This window comes from Eptatretus burgeri, chromosome 5 (assembly GCF_056783735.1).
Source record: "Eptatretus burgeri isolate ZD-2024b chromosome 5, Ebu_testis_v1, whole genome shotgun sequence".
Classification (NCBI taxonomy): Eukaryota; Metazoa; Chordata; class Myxini; order Myxiniformes; family Myxinidae; genus Eptatretus; species Eptatretus burgeri.
The window spans coordinates 70,153,757-70,173,824 of record NC_140965.1 but is presented as its reverse complement, the minus strand read 5'-3'; the positions used below and the strand labels follow the sequence as shown (position 1 = coordinate 70,173,824).

Sequence of the window (20,068 nt, the reverse complement as noted above, 5' to 3'; positions counted from 1 at the left end):
TCTCTGAAGGAAAGACCTACACTTTTAAGGGTTATAATGGTCTGTCTGTCTTCCTTTGTTAATTGTCTTTTTTCCTGCCATTATGATAGCAATATACTACTTCCTGCAGTATAATATTGTCCAAATGATGCTTCAGAGGGTATAGCAACACAGTCTGTTCCAACACTGCTTTTATACAGACAGAGGGTTTGTAACTAATCAACAAAAGTTGGGACACCTGTAGGAATTGTTTGCATCAACTTTCAAGGCTTAATTTACTTCCATTGCTGCAGAACAGCTGCAGTTGCTAACCCATTACATGTTCCCTGAAAAGGGCCTTTTTTAACAACTCTGAAATTTGCATTATATTTCAGGTTTTTTTCACCTAAACTTTTTTTTGTAACCTCTGGCAGTTTACCACTTGGCTTTGTACCATTTCAGGTTATTCACTGGACTTGAACTGCTTAAATTTCAGTAAAAACTGGAAATATGGGGGTGTTCTAAAACTTTTGACCGGTAGTGTATATGTATAGGCCTCCATCAGTCGATGTAGACCATGGATGATGATGCGCCCGAGTTGTCGTTTGAGGCCGTGGTGACGTCACGGCTGAAACAGCATCGGCCATGGCTGATCAGTCCGATTCGGGAGTGGCAGTCTCTGCCGCATCGGATGCAGGTGTGGGTGGTCGCAGGGTTGTCTCCACAGAAACGCGCCTTCCGTCTGGCTCTCTTTTCTTCAGCCAGGTTCTGGATCTTTTCCTCTCCTGCCTTGAGTTGACTTTGGAGCACGCTGCGTCATCTGCTGCGGTCAGCTGCTATGTCCTCCCAGCTCTCAGTGTTGATGTTCAGAGCTTTCATGTCGCACTTGCAGACATCCTTGTAGCGCAGCTGGGGACGGCCGACACATCTCTTGCCAGAGGCTAGCTCGCCACAAAGGATATCCTTCGGTATGCGGCCGTCTTCCATCTGGCTCACGTGGCCATATATGGAGTGTATATGGATATGGGGGAAATCCACTTGCCAGACAAGAAGACCCGACATTCCATTGCAGGAAAGTATAATGAGCACAGCTGGGTGCCAGACAATCAAACTATCAGGAAACCTCGAGAAAGACTACCCTGGCCTGTCATTTGAGATTCAGGGCACCCATTCTTTAAAAACTGAGAAATAATAACGTTATTAAGCTGCTTATGAGGGGGGCTTCAAGGTTGATGTAGATTTTTTGTTGGATAACATTAAATAAAAATTAAATCTGAAATTTTGCACAATTATATGATCTACCCTTAAGTTATACATGAAGTGCCAACACTAGTCAGAGCATTTTATTAATTTTTTTTATTTTCTTTACAAGATCGAGCTCCGAAAAGAATAAGATTATGAAGCTTATGAAGCAACAGTGGGGAAGGAATGAATGAAAAGGAAAAGAAAAGAGAGAAGAAAAGAGGAAACGGTAACTTGCAAGTAAGAGGGTCAGGCTAGGAAAGGTGGTGGTCGTATGGCAGCTTAGCTGCCGGGGTAGCTATCATTTCTTGAGGAACGACAGTGTCGCTGATGCATTGCCCCTCTACCAGTACACACAATGGAACTGGTACTCATTTCGCCGACCTCGGAAGGATGACAGACTGAGTCAACCCCCTAGTGTATTAATTCAGTGGCCGACAGGGCTTGAACTCAGGACCCTAGGATCCCAAGCCACCACCCTAACCACTGAGCCAACACCAGGCTGCTAGGAAAGGTCACAATTGGGGTAAGATATATAAATAAATAAAAAAGATTGCAGGAAGAGATGGGGTTAGATTAAATGTTGATCTACCACCTGCTTGAAACCATGCAGGGAAGACATATTGGATAGAACAGCCTTTGGAAGGCTGTTCTTCAGAAGGGAGAAACAAAAGAGTTAAGGTGTGCAGTAAATCAGGATTTTTGGAGTTGATATTAAAGTGGGTGGGTTACTGGAAGAAAGTATGCATCCCTGGTGGAGCTGGGGAGCGTTGGGTTGTTGAGAGAGCAGAAGGAGTTAGACCAGAGGAAACGTGTTAAAAAATTTTTTTTTAACAGCCGCTACTGACCTGTGTGCGATATGAGAGCAACAGGCCTCGTGCTTCGGCCTTATCGTGGGAGATACAAATAATGTCGATAACTTTAGATTCCACATGATCCATGAGAGACAGGTGTGAAGTTGGGATGCCAGCTGAAAGGGGAGAGCAATACTACACTGAACTAGAGGGTTCATAGAACACGATACCCCACACAGTGCTCAAGTATATACAGGAGGGCCTTGCCGTTCATGGGGGTTACATTCTTGAAAATCCCTGTGAATCGTAAATCCACAAACTTAGGGGGTATTGGGAAAAATAGGGTTCGGGACTTCAACTTCAAAATTTGTCCAAACTGTACCCTTAATTAACATGTCTGTGCATTGTTTTTGTGCAATTTATTTTCACGAATAAAATTATTAACAACATAAAATCAAGTATTATGATTAGTATTCCGTATGGAGCCCGCGGCTGCTGGTTGCATCATTGCTGGGATTGAGGCTGTGAAACTGATGCAGTACCCCTTGCTTCCGGTAAGCTGGTAGTCATTTTGTCGATCTCGGAAGGATGGCAGGCTGAGGCAACTCACCTGGTGTTGTTTAATGGCACGACAGAGGCTGAACTCAAGACCCTAAGATCTTAAGCCAACCACCCTAACTGTTAAGCCAACACCAGGATTATTTTCCTGGATATTAAAAAAAAAAGTATATTTTCTCGAGTTATGAAGATCATAAAACTTACCTTTAATAACAATGATGATAAACTTGATCCAATGTTGATGATGGTGAAGATAAACAAGAGTTGATGGAGATAATCATACGTAGCCATTATGGCAGCTTCTTCTTTCCCCCAACACACATGCCACACCCGCTAAAGCTATATATCGATATATTGCATGGTTCTTGAAAGTATTATGAAGGCGATTTGTTTTATGCAGTCTTCAAGTATATAATATAATTTTTATAAAAAGATTAAAGAAGTTTAAAGGTATACAAATGAAATAAATTCAGGGTTTTACCACCATTTTACCCAGCAGCTATTCCACCACCCTATCTAACACGTTACATTACTTATTCGTGTCTGTCATATGTGTCCATTATGACATCCTTAAAAACAGGAAGTTTCTTGCTTGGAATGATTTTCAACTTTGTTTCATTGCCAGGTAGGCAGACAGAATAAAAACATTATCTCACTCCTCTATGTGCATGTGCGATCAGGACAGATTGAAGGCCAAAGTACGGTAAAATGAAAGACTTGTCTTCCGATTCATATTCCGATTCATGTTCAAAATATAACATTCAATTTAAATAAGTTGTTCCTCGATCATAAACTGATGATCGTAATCTGATAAGACAGACGGACCGATGGACATGGACCAATTGCTTAACCCCACTTTTAACTTCGCATGCGTGGGGTAATTACAGATAAAGGCCTTGAAGCCTTGCTAGAAACCAAGATGGTGGGAAAACCAACATCTTCACATGTGCTGTGGAATAGAGGAGAATCATTAAGTTTCTTGTGAAGAACAACAAAAGAATGTGAAGGCGATAGGAGACTGACTGTCTGCACTGTTTGGTGATGAACGTCTTTCACATTTTTTTCTCTACAGGAGTAAGACTCATAGAACAGCAAGGTAGAACTGAGAGTGAGACAAACATCAAAGAAATGAATGAACAGGAAAGGAGGAGAAAACACAGAAAAGGAAACACTGAAACTAGTAAAAGCAAGCAAGATGGTTGGGTTATGAAAAGTTAATGGGGGTCATGGATCAGAATTGTGGATGACAAGAGATTGCACTGCTCACTTGAAGTCCTAGATGGAAGAGTGATACAGAACAGCCTCTGAAGATGGGTGAAGTGAGGAATAAAATGATTGAGGTGTGCAGTCAGCCTGTATTTTGGAAGCCTAATCAAGAGGGGGTTACGAGAAGAATGCGTGCATCTTAGAGTAGACACGGAGAGTCAGAGGACAGAGAACAGAGGGAGCAATATCGGAAAACAGACAGTGGAAAACAGAGACCACCATTTATCGTATTTTTCGGCCTACAAGTCGAGTGAAGTACAAGTCGAATTGGTTAATTTCCCCATTTTTCTTTCCTTCATTCATAGATGTCTATTTGGAGTATAAGACGAAACAAAATCAACTACGATTGATAGCAAAACAGTCAGTCAGGACAATAGAGGTGTTAATTCCTCCCTGACACTCAATACATTGCGAGCTACGGTACTTTCATGATCATGAATATTAATGAGCGGCTTTGCGCATATTATTTGAATTACTTTGTGGGACAACCTTTCGGATAAATTATGAATGTAAATAGTTTTTCAACAAGTTTGTTATTGTATAAGGTACAGTATTTAAAAAAAATTACCCCCGTGTGGGGGTGATGGTCATCTCTATAATACCACAAGTTCTCAATGTTCAGTTATGACCGAAGACTACTGCGCAGCTCGAACTGCGCAGTTTGGTTAAGGATGACTCGGCATTTTGGCGCGCGCGCACGAAATTATATTTTGAAAATAAATGCCGACGTTCACGTTTTGAAACTTTTGCACCTTCGGCGGAAAATGTATAAATATAAAAGGCTAAAAATGTGTTTTATATTTACATTTCATTTCTCCTTCCTTCCTTCTTTGCGAATCGCATCGGCGTTTTTGGCCATCTTCCAGATCACGTGACGATCAAACGGGAAGGAAATTCAAAAATCTGTCCGGTTAGATACAAGATAATATTTTTTACTATCATAATCAATAAACAGTTGCCGAATATCTTGTAGAATGGCAGACTAGATAGGTTTTGAAAATGGCGATTTTTATAACTTACGTGACCTCGTGACCTTGACCCTGACTTTGAACACGGACAAAAGTTATATCGTTGTGCAACACTCATCGACCTCTACCCACATACTAAGTTTCATAAAGATCGGAAAGAAAAATTGTTGACGGACAGACAGACGTACGTACGGACGGACGGACATTTGGTCCGGCTTTATTAGGTCATCTCGGTAGAGATGACCTAATAAGCTACAGAATCATTATCAGCACTGGTCCATAGCACATGAGATTTTGTTGCACTTTACTACTCCTTAATAAACATGAACACCTGACACATTGTAATAGAAGCACTCAATATTTGTCCACCTAGCTTTGCAGCTACGATTAGCTTTCTTGATTTTCTCAACACAATTGCTCGTTGAATAATTGCTCGTTGGTGTTTATTTATAAAAACAATCCTTCATTCCCAAGTGAACCTCAATAAGGTTAGTACAAGATGGGAACATTGTAATTCTAGTTTATTTGGGTCATTCAAAGAATATCTGGGAGTCATTTAAAAATATATAAATTATAACCACATCAAGTAAGTGTCCCAACGTAGCTGGGTATCCGTCCAAAATACTTTTTGCAGAAGGTGTAGGGGAATATGTAAGCAGGGGAATACCTTGAGAAATAGGTGAGGTTTCATTAACCTCGATGAATTGTTTACAATTATTACTTTTTCTTGCATTGCAATGTACTTTGCTATTTTATTCCTTTATGAAAAGTGGTATGCAAGAAATTGATTTTCTGGAATAAAAAGTCCACATCAAGCTTGAACTATTATCAGATATTTTACAACTGGTACTTAGGTGTTGTTTTAGTAAATGATGAACACAGCATTGCATCACAAGTTTTCTTTTTAAACCTAAATGGTAATTTACCAATTACTGTTTGATAATATAATCGATTCAGAAAACAGAACTTGTTGCTGTTTAATTCCCCTTTTTACACCATCTTAGGGTGCCAGTAAAAACCATTAAAATAACCTTTCTAATTCCATACAATCAAAGTTTAATACAATTTCATATTGACAGAAACTTGTACTGTACCATATTATCCACTGAATATGTACTTCAAATGGGATTGTGCCATGACAAATAACATTAGAAATAAATATATTATTTGTATATTCCTACAACAGCAACCGAAGAATTCCTTCGGCTTCCCTTTAACATGTTTAAGGCCTCGTGTTTCTCCGTTTCATCTTCAGCTCCACACTATTATTAAACACACAACAATTAACACATTTTGTAAACACTGAAAAAAACACGCCAACTATTCCATCAAAGCATTTAGTTGAAAACGCCTAACATTGTTACAAGATTGATTAAATGGGATAAAGTAGCAAACAACTTAATCGACAAACTTGGTCGGAACTCCAAATCATTTGACTGCAGCTTTACCTCAACTATGTATTGTTCATACCACGACTGTTCGTGACAAGTTCACTGTGATGAGCTTTCCTGAGTAAACGCACATAAAACACTGAGTTTTCAGACAGGATCTCCTCGTTCTGCTAATTGCACACAACACATTATTTAAGCTCAAATCTCTACAGTAAGCACAAAACCGGTTTTAAAAAAAAACTGACTTGTTTGTCAAAAACAAATAAACTCTCAAAAACTGTCAATCCAATGCAGTTTTGAATGTTTACATGCATACCAGAACAAGTTATGAGGCATTCAAATGATAAGCTAAAAAGTCAAGACATTCATCCACCATACTGTACAGACTTGTCACCTTGGAATTTAGTCTCTTTGGGCCAATCAAAGAACATATGGGAGGCTTTTTTTCTTCTTCATCTTCTTCTTTATGAATGATAAGACATGAAGATGGTCAAAATGGCAAACAAAAAAGGTTTTAAAACTTCAAATCTCCAAGCTGTTGAGTACTCAAGAATGGATTTCTCAAAAACTATGTCAAAAAACAGAAAAATTTACCTGTTTGAATGCACCAGCACTGAGGGTTGAAAAAGTGCTTCCCTGCATTTCATTTCCTTGCAACTTAAGACACATCCTGGTGTGGGATATCAAAGCGAGCTCACCTGCATTTTTATCTGACCCTTTCCCAAAGCGTGTGGATGTGCGATGGAATGAGGGCCAACAAATCAGGTGGTGAGTGAGTACATATATTTTGAGTCAAGCCAAAAGTAAAGACACCATTTTTTTGGTTTACGATAAGCCCAAGTTTTCTTTGACACATTTATAGAGCACTCAGAAGGCAGAAGAGAGGTTGCAAAAGATGAAGATAAGATGTGAGCTTGTCACCATGAGACGATACACAATAATGCTTTGAAATTGCTCAGACGTGGCATTTCTCTTTGGCCGAGCAGCGCATCTCAGACTACGGACTCAACTAGTGAGCCAGGGTTGGGCTTGTCGAGCCTATTGTCTGCCGTGTGCGGCAATGCCTGAGAAAATGCCTGCACCTGTGGACAGTATGTACCATGAATGTATGCATCTCCAAGCGATAAGCTCACATCTCATATTCTTAATCCTTTTCAACCTCTGTCTTTTCTTCTGTGACATTCATGCTTTTAAAAGGTGCCAAAGAATACTGAAGATTGTTGTAGGCCAATAAATGGCGTCTATAATTTCAATTTTCACTCAAAGGTTGCCGAGAATGAACTGGCCACATCTAACAAAAACGCCAGCGTGGAAATGCAAGCTTGTCATTCAGGTCAGGCAGCAGGCTGGAGGAGAATCTGGGTTGGAGAAGCACAGCTTTAAATTCAGGTTTGAGTGGAGCATGGAAACAAGGTAAATGTGTCCTTACAGGATGGCACACAGGTTGTGCACATACCTTTGAGTTGTATTGCCTGGGTTTGATTCTCATCCCAACTATAAACTGTCAGATTGCTGCTTTGCAAGTGGAGCGTTGCATCACAAAGTGTGCTGTTCCTCAGACAGACATTAAGCAGGGTGTTCTGTCTGAAAGCATAGCATGTCCCGTCTGTTCCATCTGCTGATGATGAATTTTGATGAAGAGTAGGAGAGTCATCACCAGCCTCAAATATATATATTTTTTTAATCCTGCCCTTACCTACAAGGGTTAGGAGTACCTTCTGGAGTCATCTACAGGGGGCACTGCACAGTCACACTCCCCAGCAATGATGCTACCAGCAGACATGCTGAGCATACATAAGAGAAGGTATCAAGATGCTGTAACAAGGAAGAAGACAATTTCGCTAAAGATGAACGCTTCATAAAAAAAAAATTTCAAGAATGAAAGGTGGTCAACGTCATATTACTGGGAACATAAGAGGGTGTAAAAAGGGCTAATTTTTCACTAAACCAACGGGAAAATGTTTAGAAAAATAAATAAAGCATCTGATAACGCAAAGCCCGTCCGTTTTGTATTCGGACTTCTTCTTCAGTATGCTAAATCTTTTGATCTTTTGACCTTTTGATTAAATTATTCTCATCATAAAGCTTTGTTGAAAATTTGATAACAAAAGCTCAAATGGTAAAAAAGTTACGGCCCGGAGCGACACACAAACAGACACATAAGTGTTTGCAAAACCCCGTCTCCTGTTGCGTGGGGGATGGGCTAATAAAAATCACTATGATCACCCTGATGGTGTATAATGTAGAGAAATGATCTATATTTAAAAGTCATGTCGGAAGCTACAAGCAATCATTTGCATTTACCTGTTTGTTGTTCCCAAACTGAGCAGAAAGTTAATGTAAATGGGAACACAGTATATATGATTTAAAACCACGATCTTAGGATCACAGTTTTAAATCCCATATCCTGTACTTATTCGTATTGTCCACAAAGGTCCATGTAAGTCTAGTAAAAGTACAGACATCTCCTAATATCCTTGTCCTACATGGATGTATGCACAAGCTCCTCCACAAGCCGAAGACATTGATGGAAAAAAGAAAAAAAAAACTCGAAGGTCTGAGTTTGCCCTTTCCAACATCTCTGACACTCACTGTTTGCTGATAAGTTACGATTTGCTTGACATGAAGAATGATAGGTTTGATGTGAAAAATGTTTAGTCATGGTTATAAATATCTTTCCAGGTCCTATATTTTTTTTTTATAAATTCCATATCGTTTTACTTTGTAGTTTTAAATCCATCTCGTTTGGCACAAATAAGGGTGAATCTATTGGTGGAGTAATTGTTGTACAGTTTGGTGAGAGAGTGGGTTCAGTTGTCATGATAAATAATGCCCCAATCTGGAAAATTACTTTATCTTCCAAACATCGTTATAAAAATGATTACACAGTCAAAAGTCAACCAAGAAAGTCAAAAAAAGATCAGATTATCTGGAAAGAAAAAAAAGTGTGCACCAGAAGCTTCACAATACTGTGTAAATATTCATAAACAAAATAATAATAATTAATGATCAACAACATGAATCTATTTTAAATTTAGACTCGAATTGTTTTAATGTGTTAACAGCAATTCAAAAGAGCAAGAAGACCAACAGTCATAATACATAGCATACAAAACCCTTCAAGTCACGCTGCACGTGTAGAAAGTTGAACCCCTCACCTGCGACTGAATGTTGGGCGTCACGCTAGAGCCTGTATACGAATCCCCATTCATGTTGGAAATGCCCAAGAACATGTCATTTGGGTTGGGCATTGAAAAGGAACCAGAAGAACCTGTGTGATGGAAGAGGCACCGAAGGTAAAGGTTAGTAATATCACTGAAAATTCCAACAAACTCACAATGTATGTTGTCCTCAACAAACAGGTGCAAAATAATATGCTCAAAATGCACACGTCACGGGGACTCCAAGGGAGTGTGTCATTCAAACAATCGAAAAAGGTGTTTAGGCAATGCTTGGAGTTTTGCCACTAATCGTTTTGAGTTTGCTTTTGATAACATTCATCACAGCGATTGCTCTTAAAAAATTTCCCAGAAACTGCGATTTATTCTGCAAGAAAAACCAATCCAGGCATAGCAAAGGATTTAAAGCCAATTAATCTTGGAGGATAAGCGGGAACCGGGGTTATAAGCTAATCCACCGTCATGAATGGTGGCTTCTTGAAATGTAAAAGGAAAACCCCCATAAAGGTCACACAAAACCAACTGATGTAAAATAGTATAAACCGTGCAGGCTTCCGAGATGCAGCCCAAATAAAACATCTTGCTTGGTCCTGTAAAGTGTATAACTTATTTAACCAGTTACATGAGTCATTGTGAATTCCTCGAGCTGCTGGTGCTGCATTTACTCAAGAGCCCAGCAGTACCATTAAAACTACCCCCTGTACAACGCCAGTAAAGCGAGTCGCGACGTGTGGATACCCGGTGGAGAAAGGACAGCAAAAGGGGTTGAAGTGGGGAGGGATGGGGCGGCGGGGGTGGTCCTGGGGCAAGCGAACCCGTGGAAGTCGGGGTGTTGGGCGAGTTGGCCTGACTGCCGTGGTGCACGCCGCTAGTAGCAGAGACAGCCGTACGGGCAGCATAGAGATTAGCTTCCTCCTGAAACTTGCCAATGTTCTTCTTGTAGCGGATGCGCTTGTTTCCAAACCAATTGGAGACCTTATAGAAGCAGTCGGGGTTGGGATGGGGTTTGAGGTGGAAAAAGACAAAGGTTGTTTTCTCAATGCATTCCAATAATTACAGCCATCTGATTACGTTTCATTTGCATAAAAACCATCACAAACACTGGGCAAATGCTTCCACGAATCCTGGAGAATCTACAGTATCAGGCTCATTGTAAATAGTTCCCTGGATTCACAAAAATCAAAGAATTAACAACATAAAGGATAAATAAGAATTTCAATGAAGAATTTGTACACGTGGGTAACAAGGGTCTTTTAATATCCAGAAGAAGGCAGGACACCTTGCTGGACACCACCTCAGAAAGGTAAACAGCTGGTCGAGACTGGAAGCCGGTATCATTACATACTATGGGTAGTGAAGAGTACCTGTGAAACAGTGATACCACACTTCTTGGCAAGCTCTTCCTTGGCTTCCTCACTTGGATATGGATTACTCAAGTGAGAGTAAAAATATTCGTTGAGGACCTCGGTTGCTTGCTTACTGAAGTTGCGACGCTTGCGACTGCAGCCAAACAAAACAAGCGCAAGATTAAACAATGGCTCGTGAAAATTTTACAGTCCTAATCGGCTTTAAGGCTCAACATAAGTCTCTGTCAATTACCTCTGAGGGTGACAGCATAGGGACCACAATTAGCAACGTAACTCACCGCGCATCAAGGAATCGCGAGCGCAGGATCATGACGGCTTCACATGTACTCTGTTTGAGCTGCATCTGGATGGACGAAAACTTGCGGTGGATAATGGAGACCATGCGCTCGATCTCCTTGGGTGAAATTGGCCGAGTGCGCGACTGCTCCCGCAGCAGGTTCATCACATGTGTTGTGAATTCATTGCATGCCTGCACACCACACGTGAACCGGTCATCCTTCTATCAAGTTCAGATACCAAATTATTTCCTTCATCACTTCAGATGAGATTCCACCATTTCCTCAACATTCTAACTTTCAAAAATATTTTTATAATCTTTAACGAACTGTTTTATGATAGTAACCCATTCTTAATTAAAAAAAAAAACACTGAACCAAGTGCAGTGTAAGATTTCTGAAAGTTTACTCCCATTTATTAGTGGTAAACAGTGAATTGCTATTCTTCTTCTTCTTCTTCTTCTTGCATATGGCAGCTTGGCTGCCAGGTAGCTATCATTTTGTTGGGGCACAGCTGTGCCCCGAGACCAGTACACTGGTAATCATTTCACCGACCTCGGAAGGTTGGCAGGCTGAGTTAACCCCACCTGGTGTAAATTCAGTGGCAAACAGGGCTCGAACTTAGGACCCTGAGATCCCAAGCCAGCCACCCTAACCACCAAGCCAACACCAAGCTTCAATTGCTCTTGCAAGTAATAAGATAAAAGTAGAAAAGAGGACCGACAGAGCACGCTTGGGAAATCAATTCACAGTTAAGATAACAAAGATTAAGCATCGTTTGAAAATATAAAGAAACAGTGGGGAGATAAACAGTTTGAAGATAACAGACACAATACAGAGAACAAGTACAGTGAGACGAGTGTGACAGTAGGAAGTACAGTAGCTCGGATATAAAGTAGGTTGGAAAAGTTTGAAGATAAGGAAAGTACCAGACAGTTGGCACAGTTTGAAAATGGCAAAATACAGAAAGGAAACAGATAAGACAGGGTTATCTCATACTATACAAAGTCTGAAGTTTGTAGAAATGCACCAGGAAAGGCAGTTATGAAATGATAGAAGGGATGCATCAAAGGAAAGTATTTCACTTAGAGATCAAGCGCATGACAACAGCAGATATATTATAATTTGTGTACAATAATCGCCTCTTGGTGTATACGTGAGTATGTTTGCGAGTCTTTGCTGTTTCATCACCAAAAGGAAAGTAAGGTTCATTCTTCCAATGTATGTCCACAACTGCCTCCTCTTTATCACCTTCCTTAACGCTGACAGGATAACCTCGAGGTATGCACACTCACCTCTGAGCTGTCTAGCTCACGTTCGAATCTCAGCGTAGCTATAAAATATCATCCTGGAGTATCGCAGGCAAGGCGATAAATCGATGTGTGTGTCCATTCATCAGATGAACATCAAACAGGGCGACCTACCCAACTCATCCACCAACTTTTGTCACAACTCATCCGTAACTTCTTGAGATATTCTGCTAAATATAGTTTTTGGCCCTATCTCTCGATGGTGAAGAATCACTTAAAAAAAACATTCTTGTATCCGGATCCGGATCTTCACCAAAATCTAAACAGTTCGTCAATGTCACACACCCAACCTGTACCCCAAATTTTGTCATAACTCGTCCATAACTTTTTGAGATATCCTGCTCACAGACAGACAAAAAGACAGACAGGGGTGAAAACATAACCTTCGTCCATCTTCAATGGCAGAGGTAATAATGCCAATGTTAAGAGTTTGTGTTTTACTTCAACCTGACCATGCCTTACCGATCCGAAATGCTCTACGTTTTGAATGAAGTCTCAAATCCCAACAGAAGAACTGAGCCAAGCAGTTGGACCCGAACAAATCTTCACGATGATCATTTGCACATGGTGGGTTTTTGGCAGAGAAAAATATTGCTTGAAACTCATAAGAGAGACGTTTGATTCGTGTGAATGACAGTTCGTATATTGAATCATTTCTACCTGGACATTTGCTGACACGTCTGCCCGCATCGATTTAAATCCACACACAATGGGTCTCTGACCTCACATCCGGTGTCATTAATTGCCTGCTGCAGGTGGTTGAACCCAAGGTAAAGCCACAAATCTGATAGTTTTAATGAAATTTCATGCCATAGTGAGATGCGTTAATTTCTGACACATATTGCGAAGCACACAGAGCAAGATCTGCTCCACAAACACAATAAGATTGCTCATATCTTTCTCTTATGATCCCGTGCATTTCGAGCCTTTCTGGCATCTACTGTCAATAGTAATTACTCAGGACTCGGTCGACAAGGGATTCTTTTTTTTAGCATCCTGGCGAAAAGAAAAAAAAACAAAAGGATAAAAAAAAAATGGTCAAACAAGCAAGATGGACTGGCAAGTGGACAAGCAGACATTCGGTGAAAAATGTGCATTTTACAAACCTGTTCGTATTTTTCCAGCTCCGTGTGGTAGATTTGCCGTATCTGTGCCAACTTTGCACGGTAATCAGAGTGTTCGGTCGAACTGTCCGCATTGACCCCGCCGGCCACGGCAGCAGCCGCCGCGGCCGCCGCAGAGCCACCGCCTTTTTCTGGCCCGGCCACCCCTTCAGCGAGCAGCATGTTGTCGAGGCGCATGAGCTGTGGATCTGGGGGATCGTCGTCCTGAGCACCTCGGATGCTGAGCACTGGAAGGATGCAGCGGATGGAAGCACGAGCACGAGAGTAACGGTTATTCGGTGCATTGGTAAATCAGCGTAATCAATAGTCAATCTGTGTAATCGTTCTTTAATCGATGCAAACAATAATTAAACAATGCAATCATTCGTTATTTTGTGTAAGTGTTAATCTGGATAATTGTCGGTTGATCAGTGTCATTAGTATTGTATAATCATCAGTTTCTTTTGTAATCCTTCACTCATCTCCACACATATGATATCTGCGACACAATTATCATCTTCATCCTACAAACTACCAGGCATCATACTCTGCTCGGATTACAGTGAAGTAATTTATTTATTAATCATTATACTGGTAGAGAAATGCATCACTAAATGTAATTTGTTAACTTCCCTTGAAGGATTGATAAGAACAAACTTGTACAAAAAAAAAAAAAACTTGCAAACATAGTTCTCAACTCAATAAACCAAACACCGCTCCTGAAAATTCCTTTGAGCACGAAAACGACGACAACAAAGGAGAAACAAGAGAACCACAACGGAACGCTCGAGCGAGTCGTCGCCGGGAGATGGCGCCATGTGTTGCTGAGGCCGAGCCTATCAGGATCCTGCCATTTCATATCCAAAACACTGACACCAAACAAGGACATCAATGCTGTCTCTTGCACATTAAACATGTACCCTGGGTCTTTTGTCTCATAGCATATGTTTTCTTCCTATACATTTGCAAAGTGAAAAATGATGATCATTATTTATGAAAAGTTTGCCTTTCACAGAGATGTTCTGGTTTAGCAAAGACTATATAAGCTCTTGAGATGATAAAGAGCCTTCCTTGGTGCACTGTACATTACACAGTGCATTAATGAAGGCTCTGTCATGTACAGTGTACTCAGGAGGGCTGGCTCTTTGCTATCTACACTGTACCAAGGAAGGCTCTTTGTCATGTACAAAGCACCAAAGAAAGCTCTTTGTGATATACAGAGCACCAGGGAAGGATCCATGACATGTCCAGGGCACCAAGGAAGGTTGTCATGTATAGTGCAAGGAAGGTTCTACTTCCTGTCCAGGGCAAGGAAGGCTCAACTTCCTGTATAGTGGCATCAAGAAAAATAAAATCCTTAATTATGGTCTACAGCTCTGGCTACATGGAAAATATGGAGTCAGTGCTTCGAAAGGATGCCCCAGATATCCTCGTGATGGATAATAATCTGTACGAAACGTGATTAGATTTTGTTTATTCCAATGGTTCCTGTAACATACGTGTGCACTGAGAGTTATCAAAAGAGCGCACAATTTCAAGTCGATTCGAATCCTGATGGTCAATTCCTGAATCACGAGCTTTAAATTAAAATACACCCATTGTTTCTCCGACAATAAAGGCAAACACACTCCTCATTAGGCAATGGCAGCAAAGGCAGGTACGGTGTTGCACAGTCAGCAGGTAGTGTGCTCACAATGGCTTGGATACACTGCATTCGGGTGATATCAAACCCTCTGGAAACCCACTCCTGATCACAACAACATGTATGGGGAAGGAAATCTGGCCATGATACCAGCATACGCACCTATCCTTTCAGAGGAAACCACGAGATGCAAAGAATTTATGAATAAGTGAAACTTGGCGGGAAATGCAATACACATGACAACTTACAACCTTTAATATGGTCTTCCCATCAATTAACAACTTGTACAATACAAGAGCTTCTGTCCCACTTTTGTAGAATTGTCAGCTATTCAAAATGGAAGCATAAAGAATGCTTGAAGATGGACTGAGCTCTGCACAAATAACAAATGCAACATTTCCCCTGATATTAGAAACCTGCAGTGATACATCGATGGATCCTTTGTCACAGGAGAATACCACCATGGTTCCCTTATCAAATAGATGTCTCAACTCAAGTAAAGAAGCACACGGTTGTAATAATTGGTGTTTTGATGATGCTTCCATCAAACCTGGAATTGCATTTTGATGGATCAGCGAACATGGAAGATAATCCGTTCACATGCTCTAACCATTTCACGTCAACCATTTTAACTTTGGGCTAGGACATTCACATCATCACCTGCAATCCTGCAAGCAGAAGAATCAAAACACCCTTAGTCGTGTAATGAGATGAGAGGAGGTGACTACTCGTAATAGGCATCCACAACCATCCATTACCATGTTGTGGAGCGTCGGCTGAAGCCCTCACCTCTTTTTTTATTTCTTCCACCCTCACTTTTTGTCTCCCGCCCCTCTGACAAGGTCAGAGACAGTACTTCTGTCCATGTACTTTTGTGTACGCGATATTTGAAAAAAAAAAAACTGTTGAACATTTCGCTTTCATATTGCAGATATCTATTCCTCATGACATTATCTCAAACTGACTCGGACTAGATCACGGCTGTGATTAGCTGAATGTTTCCACGACAACCATCTCGTTAACTTGGCTTGTGTATGCGATATTTCAAAAACCGTTCAAGATTTCGCTTTCATATTACACAGATCCATCCATTCCTCATACTACCCAAAAGGCAAGGGACCTAGGACTCCCCAAGTGTCAACTCCTTGTTCAGCTTAATTCGCTTTTAAATTCGTTTTTTCCACAACCGTTCAGTGTACTCGCTCTTCCAGGAGCTTCGACGATGCATACAAAAATAAAAACGCACCACCGATTGAGAAGAAACTTTCAACAATTGGAGTGCCTTGCAATGGAGATTTTTTTTTAAACAAAGTTACATGATTATTGAATGGAGAATGCAGCCGGCATCCCCCCACCCCCCCCCCCCAAAAAAAACTGCTCTCTGCAGGCACCGGTTGCAGGGTGTTTCACGGTTGCAGGGTGTTTCACGTATCAGGAATAAACAGCCTCGACCTCAGCCAAATGAAATTAACCATTCATAAAATCCACCCGACAATAACCCTTTACTACTGTCAGCAAAATAGAGAGAGGGAGACATATTTCAGCTTGATGAGCAGTATCAGAAATATGTGTTCAATAGCTTACAGGTCTATTAAAAAAAGACTAAAAAAATAACTCGTGTATTGAGCACATACATCACTGCAAGTACTGCACCACATTAAATGTCAAATGAAGGATTCACATTGGCAACGTTTAGGCCAGAAGTGATCAAGCGAGGCAACAGACACAATGCTTACATTACGACAAGACCCAGCAAACACAATGGCTGTATTTTGATTTGAGTTATACAGGGATAAATGAGAGTGAGCGACGTGAGAAAGGAAAACCGATGAGACTTTAAGGAATGCCGACACACTTTGAAAAGGCAGAACGAGCCGAGAACGAATATCCGATGCAAAACTATCTGCAGGCATGGAAAGCATGAAAACACGTCCACCATTGCAGATATTGTGCTGTAAAAACTATCAAGTAAATACAAACCATGCCTCGCATCATTTGCGCACAATCAACATGGAAAGCATTTCCTTGGGTCGCAAAGCCATCTCCAAACGTGCACCGAGTCACAAATTGCTCTTTCATTTATTCAAATATAAACCATTTGTGATTGTGATCCTTCATTTTAAAAAATAATGTTACATCATTTTATTGAACTTGGCCTGTTTGGTGTTACCGTTTGAACCCCTGGCTCATGATGCGGGAAACGCGGGTTCAAATCGGAGCATCTACCAAATGCGTGTGCTCAATGTCTGTTCATGTCCTCGTCATCAAATTTAAAATGTACTGACGTCTACCAACGTCTTCGTCTTGCATGTGACTTGCATACAAACCTCCTCCACGAGGTCAATGGAAAAAGGGTTTTCCTGATATTGCTTCATTATAATTTAATGAAAGGACCGACTGTGGGGCAGGACGTTTAGGGCGTATCGCCGTGGCATTATAAAATCTCTATCGCAATATGAAGAAATTTTGTACAAAAACAAAATGACCACATTGAAGCAACAAAATTTCAAAGGGGTTCTTCTATTCAGAAAGAGAAACAAACAACATTGATAAAGTTTGACTGAGAACCTTCTGATCCGAGTGGAAAACCACAAAGATCCTTTAAATAGGATCATCATCATCATCATCATCATCATCATCATCAAGATGAATCACAATGGCACATTATAAGCACCATTAGAAAAAAACAAAACCTGAAGGTTTTAATTAATGTGCATGATATCATCAAAACAGTGCTTGATAGGGTGTGCAATGTTTTCAGGGACAATGTTTTCTGCCTTTTAAAAACGCACCTTAAAATAGTTCATCTGCTTGACACTCGCACTGCTCACTTGCCGCTGATACGGAGTGTGACCAAAAGGTACATTGTCGATAAATAATTTGCTGTACGTTCCAGAAAGGAAATATATATCTTAAGAGCAGGAATGATCATATAAAGACAACACATCACACACAAAGTTATAAAGGTCTGGCTGAAAGTGGACAAACACCACACGGACAGCAGCTGTCAGCGGACAAGATGGTCCTTAGCCCGAAACCCTCGACTCTCTTTGCCCTTCTCAATGGTGAGTGAAAAGGTCAGGGAAGGAGTTGAAGGAGGATTCTGAAAGGACTTCGTTGTCTCGACCTCCAAAACCAACATTGCTTTACTCAGAGCGAGCAGTATAGGCCGTACACATACAAAAACGTTTTCACTTGCTTTGAACCCTTTTGACAAAAGTTATTTTCCAATTTCTCTTTCATTCGATGGTGCTGTGCTTACTTAACCTTCAAAGCGACATTCTAAGCCATCATAAACGCATTTGTGCCATCAGAAGGAAACTGCCATCACCAGACCACTCTATTTTTCACTTTAAACTTTCTTACAAAGTATGAACTGAAATATTGCAATTGGACATCTCGAGCAAGCAATAACGTCATAAGATGTGAATAAGTGATATCTGTCAGTGTTGTGAGCAAATGTAACCGAGTTTTCCTGCTGTACAGATGAATACAGCTTTCCATGAAGCACAAATGTCACTGTACGTGTCCTGCTGAACCCTCCTTCAAACACTGAAATATACAAGATTACTGGATTATCAGTGACATTAAAATGCCACTTGTGGTACATTTCAGTAGCCTTTCTGTCTGCATTAATATATCATCTTGCCTTTAAACCTTTTGTTGCTGCTCTTTTAATTAATATCTTTTATGACATTCAATGATTGCGTAGTTAACCACAATGTCTTTGGAATTACTGCGGGTTTGTTTAATTATGCTCTTTTGCTGGATGTTCAGCAATTCTGATATAATGTTTGGAGAAATCTGATCATGAATGTCTCCAGAAGTCAGACATGACCCCACACGCAAACACGCACGCACACACGCATGCACACACACACACACACACACACACACACACACACACACACACACACACACACACACACACACACACACACACACACACACCTAAATTTGTTTTTAAGTGTTGAAGTTGCTGCCCAGATACCAAGCAGTGTAACCTGGTGTCGAGGAACCTCCAAGAATACTAGACGGACCCACTTGCTTACTGCGCTCCTGGCAGGAATTTGTGCTTTGTTCAGGGTGTCGGCGATAGTTTGCCAACACTTCATAAAAGACACCATGGGATCTTTAACATCCATTGGCAAATGCATCGACGGGTCATCTAACTTAATGTCCATCCGAGGGACAACAGACTTTGTGATGGAACATATACCCTGACTGCGAAGTACAAATCCAACAGTTTATTGTCAGGTTGGGAATCAAATGCAGACTTGACGGTTCAAAGGTAAGTGCATCACCCTCCGTGCCATCCTGTCACGGTAAGATTCAAGTGTAATACCATATAGTGGATACAAATATTTTCTTTTGTCTGCCTCTCTTTCAGAATAAAACAGTATTGTATGTTGAACAGAGAGAAAAGTGGTATGAGGTTTGGGGGGAGAGGGTGGAGCACAACCAGAAGATGACAGATGAAAAGCAAGAGAAATGGAAACAAGAAAAAGAAGAAGACAGAACAACAAAAGGCTCCCGAGGAACTGGGATTGTCTGAAGGACGAAGGCAAAACACAACAACGAGGCCGAGCTAGTGAAGTACAACTGCTCGCTCTTTACGTAGAACTGAAACGTGCAAGGTGTGTGGGGGCTGCATGCCGACCAATACTTGAAGCCACGATTAATCATGTCCCGGTTAGCACCACGCACCGCCACACTGCATTTATGCCCGAAAGCACGTGGTCCTTTCGCTTGTGCGTTCAGGTACATCGGTTTGTATAGCGACAGGAATATCAGAGCACAAATCGGGGAACCGCACAAATTATCAGATGCCACAAAAATGTTCTGAAAGATGAAGGTTTGGATAAAATAACAGAAAAATAAGGATGTGGCCCGGCCTGGTAAGAACAAGGGGCTCATCACGAGACCGGCAAGTGACTGGTGTCCTGCAGATCTTGAAGTCAAGATTACAAATAAGATGCAGAGAATGGCGTCACAATCAACACGATGCACGTGAT

At 41.0% G+C, this 20,068-nt stretch overlaps 1 protein-coding gene across 6 annotated transcripts in view; it reads right to left on the bottom strand.

Annotated features, from left to right (window-relative positions):
- Positions 1–20,068, bottom strand: part of LOC147026660 (pre-B-cell leukemia transcription factor 1-like) — a 261,795-nt gene that overhangs the window by 64,186 nt on the left and 177,541 nt on the right. For 4 of the 6 annotated variants that reach the window (XM_085882337.1, XM_085882340.1, XM_085882338.1 and 1 more), the window contains 5 exons: positions 13,415–13,659; positions 11,002–11,192; positions 10,721–10,856; positions 10,172–10,331; positions 9,336–9,448 (listed from right to left, as the gene is read on the bottom strand). In XM_085882337.1, coding sequence (XP_085738463.1) covers positions 9,336–9,448; positions 10,172–10,331; positions 10,721–10,856; positions 11,002–11,192; positions 13,415–13,659 — 845 coding nt within the window. The remainder of the gene's footprint in view (positions 1–9,335; positions 9,449–10,171; positions 10,332–10,720; positions 10,857–11,001; positions 11,193–13,414; positions 13,660–20,068) is intronic. The other 2 variants (XM_085882339.1, XM_085882341.1) reach the window with 1 other exon arrangement.